Raw genomic sequence first — 21,132 nt, 5'->3', positions numbered from 1 at the left:
ACCTAGAACATCATACACAAACATAAAAAGACAGCAGGTATTTTTGCAATTTAATAAATAGCAAATTTAATGATCGGTCTGTAGGTAACAGATTTTGGACATACAGTTGTCCGGTAGGTAACAGATTTTTATCTATTTTTAAATTCTGCAATGAAAAATAGAGGATTTATGAAGTACATGAGTGACCTTATATACTGGTCTTAAAATAATAAAATTTTGTTATGGTTTTGTAGAATCCGAAAAAAAAACCCCATCCATTTTGCCAGCGCAGGTGATCAAGTCGCCAAAACCGGCTCTGTTGGCGAAAGCCTGAATACCTCTCTGGTAACCCTTTGCATATCGTATGCTGTGAGTTGTCGCCAATTGGGGTTTGCTTGGCAATTTTTGCTGCCTTTGTTTACTATTTGTTACTTCATAACTTGAGTTTCTACTGTTATTTAAGTAATGTTTAATGCATAATGTATTAATTGTGCAAAATAGCAATGTATTAAAGAAATTAACATTATAATAGCCTTTAGTTAGTAAGGTTACAAGACAGAAGATCATATTATAATATTGAATATATGGACAGAATTATCGGCGTCTAGATCGTAACGCAATTTGGACATCTCACATATATGTTTAAGAAAAATGATTTTGCTTCAAAGATACTGCATAAAAACATATGAAAACACTTTAAAATGATTAACAATTGATTTTGAGGATCAAAAAATACCTTTAAAATATATAAATCATATATTTAGTACTCAAATAATAGCATTGTCAAAATTGTAACTTTTGGACATACATGAAACTTCCAACTTCCTTCTTTTTTTAAAATTTTTTACACAATAAATAATCTGTCTTTAATTTTTCAATTTGTAGGAAATATTATCAAAAAAATATTCAGTTTGAGATTTATACCCTTAATTTTGTTTTGAAACGGTTGGAAATAATTTTTAAAAAAATTTTTTGATGGTACATTTGCTCAGTTAACGTTTTGAAAGTCCAAAATTGTGCCTTTTAGCAAAGAAAATATATTTTTAAGGGTATTTGAAGAGCATTTTTTCCATAATTTTTAATATATTTAACAATTATTTCCATTTATCATTAACATTCCATAATTTTATTTTTCCATAATTCTTGCCTCTATACAGTATTATTATTTAACTCAAAAATTTTTGAGTCAATTAAAATGAAAGTTGTTTTGTGTTGAAGCTTCAAAGTTGAGGTCTGTGTTTGCTCCCACCTTTTGAAAACTGCCCTGTAACCTTTTCCCAAATTTTAAACCAAAGTTAAATGTAAACATTAAAAATGATAGGTCTGACATATTTTTCATTGATACATTACTAAAATTAAGTACATTTTTTACTTTTTGAATGGGGTTATTGAAATTGTGTCCTATAAAAAAAACCATGTCCCAACCAGGGCTGCGGAGTCGGAAGGAAAATGGCCGACTCCGACCCCGACTCCGACTCCTGGATTTTGAAACGCCCGACTCCGACTCCAACTCCGACTCCGGATTTTTTTTAAATTTTTTAATTGTATTTTTTAAACTCCCTCTCTCCATTCAAGGGAAGGGGGAAACCTCTTAACAGAGATTGAAATATTAATTCCTTTTTATGAAAATTTAGCATTTTGTTTTTTATTGTAAACCCAAGACGTCATACAACGTTAGAAATTCAATTTAAAAATCAAACTTTCCAATAGTTACGAGTTAAAAAGTGAGATGACTTAAAAATCCCTTTTAAAAATTTTGAAAATGATTATCTGTAATTTGCCGCCCTTTAATGTTTAACAAATATATATTGATCAAATCGTGTGCTTTCAATTTTTGAAAGCTGTAACTTGAGAGAAAAAAAACTTTTTTTCTAAATCCAAGTTCTTGAGAAGGAGTGGTTTGCCCCTGGTGACATCCATCTAGTAGATGACACCCAAAGTTAATTTCAGAGTTTATAAAAAATATAAATACTTTAATTCTGAAAATTTTCACGAATATATTTTAAATTATATTTCATCAATAAAATTTCAACGAAAATAGGGCACATATGCGTCAGGAGCTAATTTTACACAAAACGCGGCGGTATACAAATTTGTACGAATAGCTTTTACTATACCTATATTTCTTCTTCGCTAAATTTTTAATTTAAATTTTATTGGCTGCTTTAGAATTAACCTAAATATGAAGATTTTAAAATTAACTGCAATTCTTGAGTGTTGTAATCAAGAAATTTTTTACACTTATTTTGTTCCATACTTTTTAGTGAGAACCAAGCTTACAGAAATAGTCTTAATAAAGAAAAAAACATTAGATTATTTCATCGAATCTTTTGGATTCGTGCTTTCGAGCCAGAACTTCTTTGAATTTGCCGATCACACTTAAACGTTTCAACCTTAGCTACAGGCGTCGACTTACTAATTTGTTACGTTTCTTTTACTATTTTAAACTGAGATAGAACAAAACACTATATTTCTATTTTTATTTGAAAGTGATTACTTGAAAATGTTATTCAACAAAACCGTTTGCTGGCAGTTGCTATTAGTTAAGTTAAAAAGCAAGCAAACTAGGGGACGGCTACAGAAAGTTCGGTAAGCATTCAAGCTAGCTGATTGCCATAATGGCAGTTATTTTCTCATTAGTATCTTTTTATACATGTAATCGAACCAATTGGTAATCAATTTTTAAAAAATGCAAGGAGAGTCAGTGAAAAGGAAAGAAAAAAAGAAGCCCGGAGTCGGAGTCGGCATGTTTTCCAACGACTCCGACTCCGACTCCTTTATTCCAAAATCAGTCCGACTCCGACTCTTCGACTCCGACTCCGACTCCACAGCCCTGGTCCCAACAGCACTTTATTTTTAAACCTTATTTTTTTTCATGTTATTAATTTTTTTTAAATATGTTTCTTTTTCTTTTCAACTCATTATTAAAATATTATACTAACATGTTTTTAAAATAAAATTTCAAATTTATTTTTATTTTATGGTAGAAAATCTTTTGTCTTCTGATATTTGTCTCCTGTGATACTGCCTCCTTACTTCTTTAATTATTATAATAAGAATGTGTTACTTAAATATTGTCAACGATAGCTATGTACTTCTACAAGTTATTAATGTAAAGTAGCCATTTTTTTCACATGTGCTATTTTGAAGAGTTCCAGGTGAGGAAAAAAGAACTTTAGACATAGGTGTCTTTTTTATGTGTCCCCTGTGTTACTATTAAATTATAGAAAGGTTTAATTATTTTATTGTTTAACCCATGTTAAAACTTTCAGGTTGAGTTTGAAGGAAAAAAATCATATACTTTTGCAGTATTTCCATTAATACAAGGGGAATTTTTAATACCATTTTGTCCCCTGTGTTACCTGGATGTTGGTAACACAGGAGACAACAAAGTAACATAGGGGACTTAATTGTTTCTAAACTTGCTATGTAGTTAAATTTTAAAAGAAAAAAACATATTTAGGTTGAAAGAATATGCAGTATTTTAAATTATATGAAAAATATGTCTGTTTAATATAATTAAGTTAAGAAATTGCAAATGTTTCTTTGGTTACAACCAAATTTTATCACAGATAGATAAACAAAACAAAGGAGGACTAAAAGGCACATTTTTCTTCTCTTAAATTCTATTCAGATTTCTGTTGTAAGAATTTTTATCTCTTTCGGAGTTATCATTATATAAGTTCAGTTTTGGTTAGTGATGTGGATTGGGTAAATATTTTTTGGGTATTTACCCGGGTATTTACCCAAGGCCTGGGTAAATACCCAAAAACTGGGTATTTTACAAAAAAAATGGAAAAAGTGAATGGGATTTTTTTTTTTTTAATCTAAATATGAAATAATTGGTAAAACTGAAACATACATATGTATTACACAGTTTATAATATTTTTTATTGAACGACTTGATGAAATTATGAAAGAAACATATCATGAACCAAAGAATCTTTCTTTTCAACGTCATGATTGGAGAAGTATAAGCAATTCAGTAATGAACTGCAGGATTTCAAAATCAGTCTAGGTTATTCATATCCAAAATGAAAAAAAAAAAAGGAAGCAGGAGGGATGTTTGGAAGAATAAACTGAGAAGTTATTAAGACTATGATATTATTTATTTATTTTATTGCTGTTAAGGTGATAATGAGCAAATATAGAAACAGGTTTCACATTAATAAGCAAAAACAAATCAAAATATTGTTTTCTGTTGCCTTGCTCATTTGCACTTGCTCCCCAGTACTTCATGATTCAAACTATTTTTAATACACACAATTATTGATGTAGGGTGGGAAGGTAAATATTTTTTTGGGTATTTATCCAAAGGCAGGGTAAATAAATCCCTTAGTAATTGCAAAAAAAAAAAAAAAAGTGGTATCAAAAGGTGATGAATTTCTTTTTAAAACATAAACCATAAAATGGAAGATTAAAAATACAAAAATTTAAATATATTATTTTTTTTTAAATTAAAGGCTTAGTGGAATCTTAGCAAAAAAAAAACCATCAGAATTTAAAATGAACTATTCTAAAACTTAAATAGGATGACAGGAAAATTTAAAAGAGAATTTTGATATAGTTTTCCTGAATTTGTCTTAGCCGGTGGTTAAATGATTATTTCCACACCAGGCATTTGTATACATATTCATTACATTCTCTCCCCATTTTTTATCTTTTCAAAATTTGGCCCCCGCTTCAAAGTATGCATTTTTTTTGAATTTGTAATGCATTTACCTAACTATCCATTTGTGTTGCTTTGTAGTCCTGGTACGAAAAAAACTTTGAGATTTCCAATGCTGATGAGTTCAATCTCAAAGCAGCTTTTCTTTGTCTTTGGCTTTGTTTATTTTTTTTTTATTCCTCCCCCTTTTTCAAATGTTTAATTCCTTTTTTGTTACTTGCCATTATATATGCAGAATACGCCTGAACAATTGAACTAGGTTTGGAGAAAATTTCTGCAAAAGATATAGGAAAATAAGCAGCAATAAAAAATTGAGCGACATTTTGTTACATTTTTGTGTCATGCAGGGATATATTACTGGGTTATAAAAGACAAAGACCTTAAAAAATTGATGTTTGCTTTTTTTACTTTTTGTAGAATGGCTTTTTATATCTGAAATTTGGCTATCAACATTGATTAGGCATATCCGACACATCTAATGTGAATATCATATTAGATTGCTAAATTGTTTCACACAATTGTTCTTTAAATATGTGATCAAAATACAACTTTTGAGCAAAAATTTATTGTTTTGTATATGGTTGTTCATATATATACATAGTGGAATACATACAAAAAAGTATTTTAGTTGAATATAAATTTTTTAAATAAATACCCGGGTAAATACCCATTTTGGGTATTTACCCGGGTATATACCCTGGGTATTTACCCCTAAAAATAAATACCCGGGTATTTTAAATCGCTAGTTTTGGTACTTGGAAAAGAGCACTAGTTTTTTTTTTTTTTTTAATTTCAAGAAGGGTGTAGTGTTTAAAATAAGAAACAGGTTTTTACCTTAATGTTACTTTCTTAAAGACCTGCTTAACCTACAACAATGAGATTTTTAGTAAATTTGCCCTCTCTTTGTTGCAGAGTGCCAAGTATTTTTCAAATCTGCATATTTTATATTTAATGTTAATTAGTAATGAATTGACTTTATATATGTATATATATATATTCATTTCTAGTTTAATTTTTTTTCCCTGGTTATTGTCAATTTTAAACAAGTTTGTAATCGTAAGGCTGATGCATATGGTCACAAGAATTATGAATTAAAATCAACAAGTTTTAAATTTAACATCTGAATATTTTCCTTTACATTAAAATTACTTTGACAGTCTGAATTAATTTTGTACTGTGTACAAATTATAACTTTCAATGTATTTAAAAAAGTATATTTGTTTATCGATTATTGAACATTTAAATTTGTTTTCTATTTCGAAATTATTTTCTACATCTGATGACTTTTTCAAAACTTATTTTCGGCATCGATTTATTTCTGCATCTGGCAACTATTTTGAGGGCTTTTATATCATAGACTACTAGAAGCAATTATTTTAATAGCTGAAGTCAGTAGTAGCCCTGAGGAGATTTTGTTTTCATGAAAAATAGTGTTTATAGTAAAACTAGTATCAGATTGTCTTAGTAAATTCAACAATAGTGCACGATTAAGAACTTTTGATTGTGAAGTATCTTTATTTGAATGATAAAGAAAATAGATGACTTGCTTTAATACTCATTGTATTTTGAACTTATTCAAGCCTAGAAATATATCTTTCTATTCTAAATATTATTTAGAACATAAAAAAATATTTCTATAAAATAATAATACAATTATTTTTAAAAATTAGAAGAATTAGCATCTAAAGCCTCTAGGATTTCTTTTCCTTTTTGCTTGTCAAATACAACAATTAGAATTGTGAGCAAAAATGAGAAGTTTTATGGAATCTGATCTTAATTTAAGAAATGTATTGATCCTCAAAAATCCATACTCTGAACAGTAGTTTGATAGATCATTTTTGAAAGTAATAAAATTAACAATTTATGCAGAATAAAGTACTTAATGATAAAATAGATTTTTTCTATTTAATTCAATCTAAATTTAATGGTGGTAAGCTAAATCTAAAATAAAAATTTCTTCAAAGTGATTTTCTTATACATTTAATCTGTATTGAATTTCTATCACCTGTAAATATTCTGCTGTAATTACTTACCTTAGGATTGTACTATATAAATTTGTTTGATATTGAACCTATAAGTCTTCTCTCTTTCTGTTTACAACAACAGAAGTACACAACCATTCAAAGAAAATCATGTATATCCGCAAATCAAGTTATGCGTAATTTTTTCATTTTGTAATTTAAAAATACTTGCTAAAATAATACGAGGGATAATGTGTTTGTATATGAGTTATTTTAAAGTGTCTAATAATTGCAAGGGTAATGGGGGCTACCACTAAAAGCCCACAGTGGTCCACGAGCAATCTTCATGTGATCTGCAAACATTTTAGTTGATGGTGAACAGCATCATTTTTGTAGCTGAAATTAAATTTATCAAAAAAACTTTTGGAATCATATGATTTCATCACACATAATTGTTGTAAAAAAAATATCTCCATTGTATGTGGTGTCATTTATCGGTTTGGGGAAAGGGTATAAGTTGAGAACTTTTCCCTCCCCCCAAGAAAAAATGTAGGAATCTGCGAGAATTTTTTTGAAAATATAAATTTGCCAAAGTAAAGAGTCTTATCAAAGAGTAAGACATGATTTGGAAAATGTTTAGTTACTGCTATAATCAGCAGTGAAATAATTAGATGTCTTTAATCATCTCCACTGGAGCAGCAAGAATTTTAACCTGAATGGGAGGGGAGGTCTATAGTCTTGATATGTTTAATTTTATCTAATTGGTAGCAAATTGCTAACTCTACCGTTTCTACAGTAATAAAATTAGCAGTATATGTTGAAGCTAAGAACTCTGGAGAGAGTTTGACCTTCAAACCATTCTTGTTGCACCACTACTTATGTCAGATTAACTACCAATTAATTTGCAATACCCTCATTTTACACATTTCATTACACACAGTTTAAGATCTGACTCCGTTATTTCATTTTATATGGATGAGTTTTGATTTATGCAGATGCAACATTAAAATGCATCAAGTGTTTCAAAATTTTCATATTTCAAACTTCTAAGATTGTAGATAACAAATGATTTGGCATGCTTATAAGGGAGCTTGAGCCATTGGAGACATTTTTAGAGCTCTTTTCAGAAGTAATGTTATTAAACTCGCACAATTCATAGCTCACGTGAAAAAAAGCTTTTAGAAGTGACAAATAAGAACAAAACCAACAACAATACCAACATTGATGATACTCGACCGAAAGCTTCCACATTTAAATTTTGAGCCATATTTTGACAGTGGATCTTTCTGATTTGTGTTTATAAAGGAAGATCCCATCATGGAAATGATGCAAGTGACCATGGATGTGCTCATGCCCCACAAAGGAAAAGCCCTGCATAGAAAAATGACTGCCAAAGGAATATCATAAACAGCTCTTATTCATATTCCCTAAGTTAATTCATATTTTCTTCATATCCATTGTGTATTTGTATTGGAATTAGTACATATTTTTTATCAATGGAACATAACCTAACCTATTTTAACATTACTGTTAAGTCTTCATTTACACAGCGTTTCTGTGGAATGTAACCCCTGCAAAAAACGAGAGTCCATTGTATGTAGTTTACAATTTACATGTTGGTTATAAGTAGTAATCCTTACTAAGTGTTTGCTTTGCACATTGCAGAGTTTTAAAAAAAGTGTAATTTTATTTTAAGTGACTGCTTTTTTTCTCTCTCTCTCTTTAGCAAGTGTAAAAATTAAGTGGGATGCTGCGAATACAAATGCTATCAGCCGCAGAATCGGCATATACTTGCTGGAGCTGTAGACTGGGATCATCGGTCTCACAGTATCAAATAAAGGACACTGAATGGTCGAAACGAAGACAAAAAAGTTGATAATATGTAAACACAATATATATGTATGTTTTAATGAAACATATTTGTTATAAATAATATGTATGTTTTTTACATATTACCTAGCTGATAGTATGTAAAAAAAATGAATAAAAATTTTTTCCCCAATGAACTTGTAAATATATAAATTGTTCCTTTAAGAAAAAAATAAGCATTTTGATTATATCATTTATATGAACGAATGAGCGAACAAAAACATTTATGATGGAAATACTGTCAGTGGGAAGAACTATCATGCTTAAATCTGATCCTTACTCTTAACAATAATGAATCTTAATTTCCCACAATCTTAACATTTGGCATAAAAAAAGTAATTTGCTGCTCATTAAAAATGATAAAAAGTGAAAGATATTACTGTCAGTAATCTAGTTATAAAATAAATGATAAACCGTCAATTTTCCTCTAGTCTAGTTATTGTAGCCGTAAATTATGTCGTTTTAAGACAGAAAGGTCGAGGGACCTTTGACCAGTGCGCTAGGAATAAAACAAACGCACAGTTTTGTGCCACTTCTCAGTAAAGACGAATTCCGTTATTTGAAAAAAAAAAAAAAAAATCGTCACACAGATTTCCATCCTTCAACTAAAAGAGGTAAAACAAAACCCTAAAACTGATGGATGGAAGGCTGTATGCCGATTTTTTTTAAGACTGAATTCTGTTTTAACAGTATTGCCCAACACTGGCTAATAGCTATATATAATCGGCCAGTGTCACCTGGCCTCATTGGCCAGTATTGGCTCGAGTATCGGCCAATGCTGCAAAAGAGATTGCTACCCGGTATTGGCCAATTTAGTTCTGCCGGTACTGGCCAATGCTGGCATCAAGTATTGCCCAATATTGTTAAAAAGTCGACCGTTCGACGCTGGCCAACCCAACTTTAACCGATATTGGCCAAAACTCGCTCCGAGTATCTGCCAATACTGGGGGAAAATTACCGGCCAACATTAGCCAATTTTGATTTGCCAGTATTGGCCAATACTGGCAACGAGTATTGCCCAATATTGTAAAAAAGTTAGCCGTTTTACGCTGGCCGACCCAGCTTTACCCGATATTGGCCAATCTACCAAACACCGGGGTTATGACATTGGCCGATACTGCTGTGCTGCTGGGGACAATTCAACAATGAACTTTAACATTCCCCCCCCCTATAGGAAAAAGACGAAGATGGGGAGAGCAAATGTTTGTGGTAATGTGTAAACATTTCAAAATACATGACATTCAAAAACTAAAATGGCAAGTTACCAAAATTTCAATGTAAGTGAAAACCACTCTGTATTAGCAATAAAGAATTTTCCAAAAAAAAATTGAATCGAGAAAAAAAAAAAATTGTTGTTCTTAATATATATGACAACATAGTTAAACTGAAAAACTGTTCGACCTTCAAATTGTAACAATTGTATGTTCAATAAAATTTCCATGATAAATCACAACAAATATTGCAATTGTTAGTTAAAACATTCTCCAAAGTAGCTAATTTTAGACAATGATCAACCATTATTGCAATTGTATATCAGGTAGCTAATCTGATATTAATTATTAGAGTGATCATATAGATGTTTTGCAGAAACAATACAAATGTATATTACAATAATAAATGAAGAGACAAAACAAAAAAAAATCCCCTACTCAGCAGGAAAAATTTTACTAACATGTAATTTAATGCTTTTATCATTTGTATCCTGCGGCTTTACCAAATAATTGTCATTTCTAAAAATTCTTTCAATGGTAAATGGCCCTTTATATTTAGGCATCAAAGCACCCGGTTTGTTCAAAACCCGAATGAATACCTTATCATTAATTTGAAATTTGTGAATTTTTCTACCCTTTAGTTGGGTTGCGTAGCCCGCCAACAAACTCGACTCCACACATCATCGCCGCTTGAAGAGCACACACTACAAGAGCAAGATAAATCACGAAAACAAGATTGCAAAATGGCAAAGGACGCTATCACTTTTGACGAATCATAATCCTGGGATTTAAACTTGACGTTTACCACGCCTTTGCATTTGACGTCATTATGTAACAGGCTCGGAAAAACTTTCGTTGAATATAAGTAATGCCAGCTGGTGCTGCCCTCTTGCGTGTGATCATATTGTTAAAGTGAATAAAAAATACAATTCAACAATGAACTTTAACAGTCTGATGTAATAAAAAGCATTTACAGAATTAATATAAAGGGGTGTTGTCACTTAATTTATGACTAAAACCCTCTTTATAAATGCTAACATTTTTTAGGCTAATTTTCCTCGAGATAAAAAGTTTGGTTTGAACATTTTTACTTGGTCACAGATATGTTTTATTTCTGGTACAATTATTTTGCTTAGAATTGTAACACAGCCGGCTTAAAAAAAATCTCTGTATTATTCTATTTTAAAACAAATTCTTGCTGTTATCATACCAAAAATGAATATGCTTCTCTAAGTTATTCCTGTAGTTAGCTCAGTACTCTAAAGTTTTTCCTGGTGCAAAAGTTTCATAAATGTCAAAAGGAAAACATTTACAAAACTTTGGCATGCTGGCATTAAAACTTGGAGATCACTATCTGTAATTTTATGGTGTAAGAAATTAGGGGTATGAGGAAAGTAAAATTAAGCAAAGTATTCTAGTGAGGGGAATCAAAAGAAATGAGCATTAAATCACAACATTGCATTTTAAGTAAAAGGTATCAGCAAAACTTAAGTGCATAATAGTAGTGGTATATATGCTTTATGTTATTGATATGTTTCAAAAAACCTGTCAAAGCAATGACATACATAGTTTTTTCAATTATGTATTTAAATATTAAATTTCAAAGCTATAGTTAAAAGAGAAAATGATTGTCTTTCTTTGGGTCAAATATATTTTTCTTGTACTTTAATTGTTTTCTACAAAAGCACTATATTAGTAGATAATGGTAAATATAATATAGTTGTTTGGTAACAAGTTTAGCATGATAGTCATTAGATATGTGTTTTCCGTGGGGATTTTAAAAAGATCATCCTTTCAAATTAACAGAGGAGTAATTTTAAGCTATATTCATATTTCAATGTCAAGAACATTTGAGCAAGAGCATTAAAAATATTCGCACCATGTTGAATAAGTGCTGAAAAGCATGTGAAGACATTCCTCAATTTATCATACCATCCAATTTTTAAGAATGTTTTATTCTGGATTTGGTTATATGCTGTAATTGTGTTTTTCAGTGTTAGCATTTAAACAACACACATAACAATTATAAGTGGGTAATTTTGCTTCTAAATTAAAATAAAACCACAACATTATATTTTGCATATGCTTCACACTTAGCAGGTTTTAATTTATAATACAATCAATGTAATTGACGTTTGATTTTAACAAATTTACTGTAGTACATTTGTCCCTCGTATAACACGGTACTTGCACAACACGGTTTCGATATTACACAGTACGAAACTTCAATTTAATACTTCATGGTTTTGATATAACACGAAAGTTATCTTTAATAAAGAAGACATTTCTTTTTTGTTTAATACATTCTGTTAATGTTTGATAACTCTAATGAGGTTTTACTTTGTTTTTCATGAAACTTGGTTTCGATATAACACGATAGACTTGCTTTGATTTACATTATTTCTAAGTCTCGTATAACACGGTTTCGATACAACACGATACATATTGACATGATTTTTACTATGTAACATGATTAATTAGTGTAAAAAAAATGTTAATAAGTTTAAAAAAGTCTCGTATAACACGATTTCGATACTACATGGAATGAATACGAGAGACGCCTGTATATTTACAAGAAAGTTATTCTGCTTTATATATTAAATAGTTTTATTAAGAATTGTTATTTAACTTTATGTTTCACATAGAGTTTTATTAAGAGTTTGTCAAATTTTAATCTATTCAGAATTCTATCATGTATCATATGAAACACATTACTTGGAAAATTCTTTTCATGAAACACATTACTTGGAAAATTCTTTTCTATTTTAAACAAGTGTTATCGTTTTTTTTTCTCCTTAATCCGTTTGCTATATGAACATTTTTCTGTATTAAATGTTTTTTTTTTTTTTTTTTAATTACTAAAAAGTCATAGTTTTGATTTTTTTTTTTTTTTTTTTTTTAATGAAGGCTGTTTTGAGTGTACAAGCACCTGACAGGCTCGTCATTTCAAAAAAAAAAAAGAAGGGAACGATGCGGAAAATACTCAGTTTCTATTGCAGGAGAAAATCAAGAGTAGGGAATTTTTAAACGGGGAAGGGGAGGGGGTTGCGCCCCTAGTCACGTTAATTTAATGTCTGTTAATCATGGAGTAGGAGAGGAGAGGAATTTTTTTAGTTTGTCAGTTTGAACATACATTTGCCCTTTGTATACTTATATGCACATATTATATAAATTGGGCTAAGTAAATAACTTAATGAAGTGGTAACTTGCTCCTTGCCTTTTCGCTGCAATCAATTAATAAATAATAGTTTAACGTAACAGATCGGTGGGTAGCCTTTAAGTCCAGGTAGGTTTGCGTTTTCTTTGAAGTGGAAGGGGGGGGGGGAATTCTAACATATTCTCTATTAGGGGGGCAGCACAATCGGAAATATTTTTCTGCGGTCCTTCATTTCTAAATTTGACATGGAGGGAGGGGTGTGTGCACTCAATGGGAATTGACTTGGGGGAAAACAACGAAAAACACGCCCGCTATCCACTTATAACTAATAAAAAGCATTATTTTTCCAAAGCAAGGGGGATTTTCGACCTTTCGTCCACATGGAGGGGGGGGGGGCAAGTGGGGGCTCAAGCCCACCTTGGAAATTAGAACTTCCTTGCTTTTAGTACTTTTTTTCTAGCAAGAAAGTAAAAACATTTCTCCAGCCATTAATGAATAAATTATTAAAATGTCAAATTTTAATAACTCTAATCTGTACTGAAATCGGTTTCTATGCGGAAAGTATCTTACTAAACCATGAAAAAAATATCTGACCCCCTCCCCCCTTAAAATTTTGCTTATGCGCGCCCATGCCCGAACCCCCTAAATGACGACGGACTTACTTGTGGCTCATTAGCAATCTTCGTATTTTCATAAGCACTCAAGGATTAGTGAGAATTGCTTGAGACTCAATGAAAGTGCTCCCCCCCCCCCTCCCAAAGCCCAATATCTAAAAGATTGTGCTTCTGTTTTTGGGCGTCCACTGATGTCCTGTGAATTTCTTCATTTGCAAGGAAGTACTACTTTTGCTATTTACCGACGTTCTTAATAAGTCATACATATCATTTTATTACCAATCTCTGAACTCTCAATATTTATTGCCACAGTATCCAACTAATTATTGCTGCTTTTTCCAAAGCTTATGCATAACGGCAAGGGGTTGGAAAAGCGATATACAGTTCATTTTGACACAAAAGTTAATATTGTTTCTCTTGAAAGTTGCATATGCTGTATCTATGTTACAAAAAAAGAAAAGAGAGAAAATATGAAAATTTTTAATGAACCATTTCTAATAAAAAATGTTACAACTATTATTTTTCAGAAAAAGTTTGCAAAATTACTGCATCTAGGGATTTCCCCCTCCCCTTAAGAGCAAGGGTGCACCCCCTCCAAAATAAGACTCCAACAGGGAAAATACCACTCGAAATCCCCCCCCCCCCCATAACAATTTCGATGGTGCAGTGCGGCATGACCTCCCCACGGTAGGTACCCCTCTGCATCTATGTGTTTCGTAGTTGTCCCCTCCCCTCAATCGGGAGCAGCACCCAGGATACCCCCTAAAATTTCTATGGTACGGTTCATGCCACGATCCCCCTTGAGTGATATGTTATCAAAATTAAGGTAGTTAGTACAACGAGGGGGCCTCCGTAGCTCTGTAGTAGAAGCTTCGTCTTCCAAGCTGAAGATCGTGGGTTCGATTCCCGCCTGTGCCTTGAGTGTTATTTCCTTCTCTAGTGTTGTAAATCTTTCCTGTGTGTGTCCGGAGGCAAGGCGCTTGGCACGCAGTCCTCTATCTATGTGAAGCTGTCTAGCTTCTAAATAATTAGATAAATAAAGTGCAACGAGTGGGACTTCAGAGCAGACAGCATGATTGAAATTTTTAGGGAGAGGAGGGTTTGCTAAAAGTTGTCTTTGTCGTTTTTAGGGGATCTCATTTTGGGGATGCATTTGAGGGGAATTGACGTCATTGTTCTTGAGGGGGAAGAGGAGCATCTCTGATTTAGGAAAGATTTTTTTTTTGGTGCAAATGAAATTTTATAAAAAATGCGAAAAAACTGTAACGTCATTTAGTTTGTTTTATTATAATTCAAAATATATAACTCTAGAATACAGAACGAACCAGTTTATTTTCTTAAACTAATTTGCATTTAATGATGTTTACCATTCTTGAAAATACCAAATACATGAAAAAAAGTACACTTAAAATCGGAAAGAACATACTCCTTCAAGAAGTGTTTCCAAAAAGGAAAAATAAACTGCAACTGTATTGCTTATGGTATCGCACTTTTTTTTGGCATCATGTTCGTCATGTTGATAAGAACTCGCCTTGAAATAGATGAAGTCGCCAATATGGTAACCATGGACCCAGGATCGTTCCTGCATTGACCGACGTGTCAAAAGCATTTACCATGTGCAGCGGCGAGGAAGAGCAACAAAACACAAAATGTGCAGACAAAGTTGAAGTTTCTTTTTTGCCGGTTTTTAAAAAAATACAAATGCGTTTAAAGTGAACTCAAATAGCTCCATTTTTTGAGGACTCTCTCTACGTTCAAAATTTGTTTTAGCATTCTAAAACAGTTTGTGGAGCTTCAGGTAATCAGGCTCAGTGTTTAATTGCTCACTTAGGAAAATGAATCATTTTTCAGATTTGTTTCAAAATTGGTTGAACATCAAAGAGCCATCTTCCGCCCAATGTTGGCTTTCCAGAGTTTGACCAATTTTTTGCCAATATTGTCTCACAGTCTAAATACAATAATGGTTGCGCATTGTTAAGCCAATATTGGGACAAGATTGTATGTCAATCTAAGTACAATATTGCTAATGCAATGAGATGCCAATATTGGCACAAGATTATATGCCAATCTAAGTACAATATTGTTAATGCAATGGGAAGCCAAAATTGGCTTAACATTGCAAAAATCGTGCCAATATTGGCCAAGACATTACCAACGTGAACAATCTCACGCCAATATTGAGCCAAGATAAAATGCTACTTGGGTATTATAGATAGAAAAAAAGAATTTTTAATCTGCTGTTCTATAAAACTTTATTATCCCCATTTTGTTGGATTCCTTAAGTATTTTGTTAATACGATTTCTCTGCTGTTCTCATTAAAATTTTGAATTTCAAGAATAGGGTATGAAACATTTTCGCTGTCATTCTCTTGGACAATATTTCTGTTTTAATAAACAAAAAATTGACTCGCCTAGCATTATTTTTCTAGCATTGGTAATGCATCCCGTAGAATAGAAGGATTTATTTCCATTACATTAGTTTGAAAATAAGATTCGCAACTCCAATAAAATATAGAGAGCGCTGCAGCCACTGTCTAATGGCGGATGAAAAAGGTAAAACAAACAAATGCCGTAACTTTTAACTTGCTTTGAAGCTTAATGAATGACATTAATTTTTCATCGTGTTTGTGGGAAACTTTCTTTTCTATTCCTCTGAAATCTTTCTTTTCTATTCCTCTGAAATTACAAACTGTCTGAAACCTGTAATTTTCCCCAAAGAAAACACGTGGAATGGAATGTTTTATCTTTTTCTTTAGTATTGTTAATCACCACAAGGTAGCGTATTCGACCCCTGGAGTAGCGAATTGATTGAAAAAAAGAAAGTTAAATTTAGCAAGCGATAAATAAAAAATGTATCAGTGGAATAATTCAATTAATTAATTATTGTTATTATTATTATTTTTGGATTTTTTTGGAGAGATTTATTGGTTTTTTTACTGGTTTGATTATTGGTTTTGACATTTGTTTACCTAAATCCTCCTACTGAGCTGGAGATGAAAAACCTCTTAAGGAAGCCAAGAGTGTCAAACTCGTCTGGTCTTTGCTAATTCTATATTAGCTACCAGTTTGTTTGGCACTCTTGGCTTTCTTAAGAGGTTTTTCATCTCCAGCTCAGTCACTTTCCTATGCCGGGCTGAGTGCTATTAAGCACGAAACTGCAGTCCTCGGCTGGAAATGACTGAGCTGGCGGTGTATTTCATGTAATGAGAAGGTAACTATTCATTTTGTAAATTTTATCATACTGTGCATTACTAACTTAAAGAAAGTTTCAATGAAGCAATCGATTTTTTTCCAATGAAATGAATGAACGTTATTCAGAGTGTAAGCTATTCAGAGTGAATAATATGGAAAACCCTATACGGAACTTGTACTCGAAGAAATTGGGGGTGTCCGTTAAGGGAGGTTTTACATAACTTTTGTTTTGTTTATTAATAACCATACTTTTTGATTTTGGCTTCTGTTTATTTCTTTATTACTATAGTTAAATTTTAAATAACTCATGAAGAAATTCATTTTGTAACTCTCCTGGTGCAGCTTGTCAGTCTCTTGCTGTTTGAAAATTTGACCGCTGTTTTGAGGGTATAGCATAGTTAAAGTGAGTTCCCTCTAGTTTCCACTTAATAAGTTCCTAACAAAGAGTAAGCATAATTTTTTTTCAGCGTCTTTATTTAAAAAAAATTGTGACTGGAAAATGTCAGGTTTTTGTAGAATCACCCATATGTTTTCTCAAATTGCATATTTATACTCACAAATAAATTAACTAGTACTGAAGAAAATACCCCTGCTTACTAATCATACTAATCAATTGTAACTTTTGGATAGGGATAAGATTTAAATAAAAAAAAAATTAATTTGAATTTTGACATCTTGAATTCAAATTATGTTTTTCGCAATCACGAGTGTGTGTATGTAGACGTGTGTGTTTGTGTGTGGGGGGTATGTGTGTTTGTGTGTAGGGGGTATCTATATTTGTGTGTAGGCATGTGCGTTTGTGTCTGTGTGCTGGCATAAGTGTGTGGGTAGTTGTGTGTATGAATGTGTGTGGGAGGGGGGGGGTATGAGTGTGTAGGCATATGTGTTTTTGTATCTGTGTGCAGGCATGAATGTGTGGGTAGTTGTGTGTATGTGTGTGTGTATGTTTTTCTGTGTGTGTATGTGTGGGTAGTTGTATGTATGCGTGTGTGTAGGTGTATGTGGGTGTATGTGTATTTGTGTGTGTGTAGTTGTGTATGTATGCGCGTGTGTGTAGGACATAGATGGAACCTGGAGACGGCTTTCGCTAGGAGCAGCATCGTGAGGAGCCGGTCAACGGTGATGGTGCGGAGGGTGGCGGTGGGAAAATAAAATGATAGGACACCAAAAACAGTCAAGTGAGAACAATAAGCAATCGTGATTGCTCAAAAAAAAAAGGCAAGACTATCACTAAAGCAATTTAATGATTCATAACATAACAGAAGACAGTAGCAGATAACATAGTTTCAGATTCCATCCTGTTTGCAGCGTCATCTATAGTAAATTTCCGTTCCCAATTGCTGACGGTCTTTTTCAGGCTATCTCCATAATAATATTGCTCCATCGAAAGGGCGATGAGCTGCGAGTATCTAGCTCTCAGTTGGATCCTTCTGTTCATTGGTTGTAATTTCCTCTTTTTGTTATTGCTGAAAAGGTCGCCAACTAATCAAATCGCACATGTCTTGTTGGTTTGGACGGCGATTGAAAAACTATGTTGTCATCTTTGAGGTGGTTTTGTAAACAAAATCCGATGCGACAAGTTTTTGTTTTTCTGCCACACAATTGAAAGCTTTACTCATAGTCCTATAAAGGAATTTTTAGTAAAAACTTTCCATGATGTGGTCTTTTTTTAGCAGAGATGCGTCTAAGGACTTTGCTTATGAATTGGGTGCTGAAGAGCATAAAATATCAGAATTCTCATTTTGGCAGTTACACCAAGGGAAAAAAAAAGTTTGTACACTTTGAAGTTATTTTGCGTGATGATGTGTCCAATGTTTTCTCGTTTTTATTTTTCGAACTCGTCAAGTATTAAGTTATGTACTGCGTAGGAATTTTTATAATGTTTAAAAGTCTAAAATGTTTGTCACAAAAAAACTTGAGATATATCATTTCTTATTGAATTTAAAATAATTTTTTCCCTTTTAATTGGACAGAACTTCTTTATTTACATTCATCATAAGATTAAATTTTATTCCTTTTTCTTAACTTTTTAATGTATTTAATAAATAGCTTAATATTTTCATTAATTGAGTTAACACTCTGAGCAACCATAACACTAAAGATGAACTTGATCAAGTAGTACAACAGCTAGGCATACCGAACTTTATATTTCCAAAGCTCAGCATATTTTTTATTGAGTTAATCCTTTTTTCTCATTGTGTCTTACACGTTAATGTAATGTTTATTTTCACTAAATTAGGATTTGAATTTACCTCCCACGTTATAATATTGCTCCGATTATTGTTACATGGTCTGGGGACACAAAAACATTAAACCATGTTAGCAGACCTAAAACTCTGCCAGCTGATATTATTTCTTAAAAGTCTTCTGCAAAAAAGGATGGTCTCCCAAATCCTATGTTGCTACCAACAGCAAAACTATCGAGTAACTTGCAAGTGGAGAGCCACTTCCATGACACCAGCTTGGTTGTTATTATGTCATCATTAATTAATCAGTTTCATATACAGCGAAAGCTATTGCCACACAATTAACAAAATCAGAAAATGTCAAAACTGTTGACAAACACTGAAAATTTTCTGCCGACAGGGTTTGCACTCTGTCTATATTGTCGGGGTCTGATAATTACCTACTGTAAAATAATTTTCTCATTTGCATCTTCAATAGTTTTATAGTAAAGTGTCAATAACTTTTGGCAAATACATTTTAGAACCAAGAATTTAGTGAAAATCTATTTTGGAAGGAAGTTATTTATTTTGATAGCTTCAAATTTTTATAAAGTATCAATTGTTTTTTTTTTAAAACTGTATAAATCTGTTGACTGTTACAAAAGATCTTAGAGAATGTAATCAAGGATGTTTAGTCACTTGATTACATTCTCCAAGATCTATTTTGAACAAGCACAATCCAAATCATATTTTATGTTACTTATGAACATTTGAGCTGTTTTGAAAAAATGATAATGATCTCCAAAACAGCGAGAAACAAAATAACATGCAGGCCCATCATTTGTGTGTGTGTGTGGGGGGGGGGGATTAGAATGGCGCAACTGACTTTGAGAAATTACTATATTTATATATAAGTGGCCAAGGTTTTTGTTGTTTTTTGACATAATTTGTGCACATTGTCCCCCCTCCTTCTCCTAGGGGATGATTGCAAAGTGACGGGACCTGATAACATGTTTTGTAAAATGTAATTGATGTTATTTCCAACTGTTGCATTAATTTAAAATTGAAACATTACAGCATAGGAAAATACCACATTTGAAGCAGATTTCAGATGAAAGTTATTTACTGTAAGAGCACTTTTTCATGCACTTTAGGTTTCAGCAAAATGATGGTATCAGTATTTCGTGAGCTGAAAATGTTGTGAATTTCATCTGAACAGAACCAAAAGCTGAGTATATGTAAAGTTGAAATATTTCTTGAGGCATAAATTTTCATTATTAAGAACCAACTCTCAGAAATTAAGCCCCGCGAAAATAAAGTGCATTTACAGTATTGAAATTTCATTTTTAATAAAATATACTTTTGGTAACAGAGATAAAACTTTCTGTCAAATTTTACATTCTTTCTTTCTTTTAGGCAACAGGAGAACCTGTTAGTATTTTTGTATTTGATGCTTCCAGTTCAGAAACTCCAGTTATGGTAATGCTTTTACGTGTTATATTTTTCTTTATTGCAAGTTCATAATATCGTTGGCGCAACGTAGGACATCTTAGTGTTACTCCTGGGATTAGATATCTTAGTAGTAAATTCTTTGTGTGCATAATACTCAACTAATTTAGGATTGGAAATATTGTGCAAGAGACCAGTGTTGGCAAGTTTCTGCCAAGGAGGTTAAAACTGGCATGGCAAAAGAACCACTTTCTGCCACATTTGTGGCAGAAACCGGCAAAAACTCACATAATGACATGGAAATAATTGTTGATAAACAATAGAATTGTAAAAAATAATTGTTAACCAAAGCACAATTTAGTTACAATTTTATTCAAAATCAAATGTTACATAGTTTGTACTCTGCAGTTGCCTCTTAGAAAAGGTGGTTTCAAATATCTAAAAGTTTCTCAGTTTAATAGGCACACATGAGAGACTTAAGAATATTCTTTTTACAGAAGAGCTAGGAGGCATCAAGGAACAAGCAATATTCATGAAACTGTCATCTATTGTATATTTTTTAAAATTGATCCACCATGTAGTAACTGGGGTATTAATATAAATTTGACTGGAAAAATAAGTTTCAGCTAATGAGCCTGAATCGTTTTGCAGAGCTGTAATATTAAGTACAAAATCTAGGTTAACATTGGATAAAATTATGGCACTTCTTGAAGTGCATGATAAATTTAATCACAAGCAATTTAGATGAAGTATAGCGAATTACAATCAATAATGCCTGTTTAAATCGGCATGGTACTCCTCTTTTCTAAGCAACCATAAGATTTTCATCCTTTGTTAGATTAATCCAAATGTTAGGACCATCGGTA

General features: G+C 32.1%; 1 protein-coding gene across 1 annotated transcript in view; it reads left to right on the top strand.

The window, feature by feature from the left end:
- The first annotated feature begins 18,308 nt into the window (after positions 1-18,308).
- Positions 18,309-21,132, top strand: part of LOC129215987 (N-terminal kinase-like protein) — a 41,463-nt gene continuing 38,639 nt past the window's right edge. The window contains exons 1-2 of the mRNA XM_054850115.1: positions 18,309-18,422; positions 20,234-20,296. Of these exons, the coding sequence (XP_054706090.1) occupies positions 18,309-18,422; positions 20,234-20,296 (177 nt within the window). The remainder of the gene's footprint in view (positions 18,423-20,233; positions 20,297-21,132) is intronic.

The sequence above is a fragment of the Uloborus diversus genome, chromosome 2, assembly GCF_026930045.1.
Source record: "Uloborus diversus isolate 005 chromosome 2, Udiv.v.3.1, whole genome shotgun sequence".
Classification (NCBI taxonomy): Eukaryota; Metazoa; Arthropoda; class Arachnida; order Araneae; family Uloboridae; genus Uloborus; species Uloborus diversus.
The sequence above is the reverse complement of the archived record's forward strand: the minus strand, read 5'-3'. Positions and strand labels throughout refer to the sequence as shown.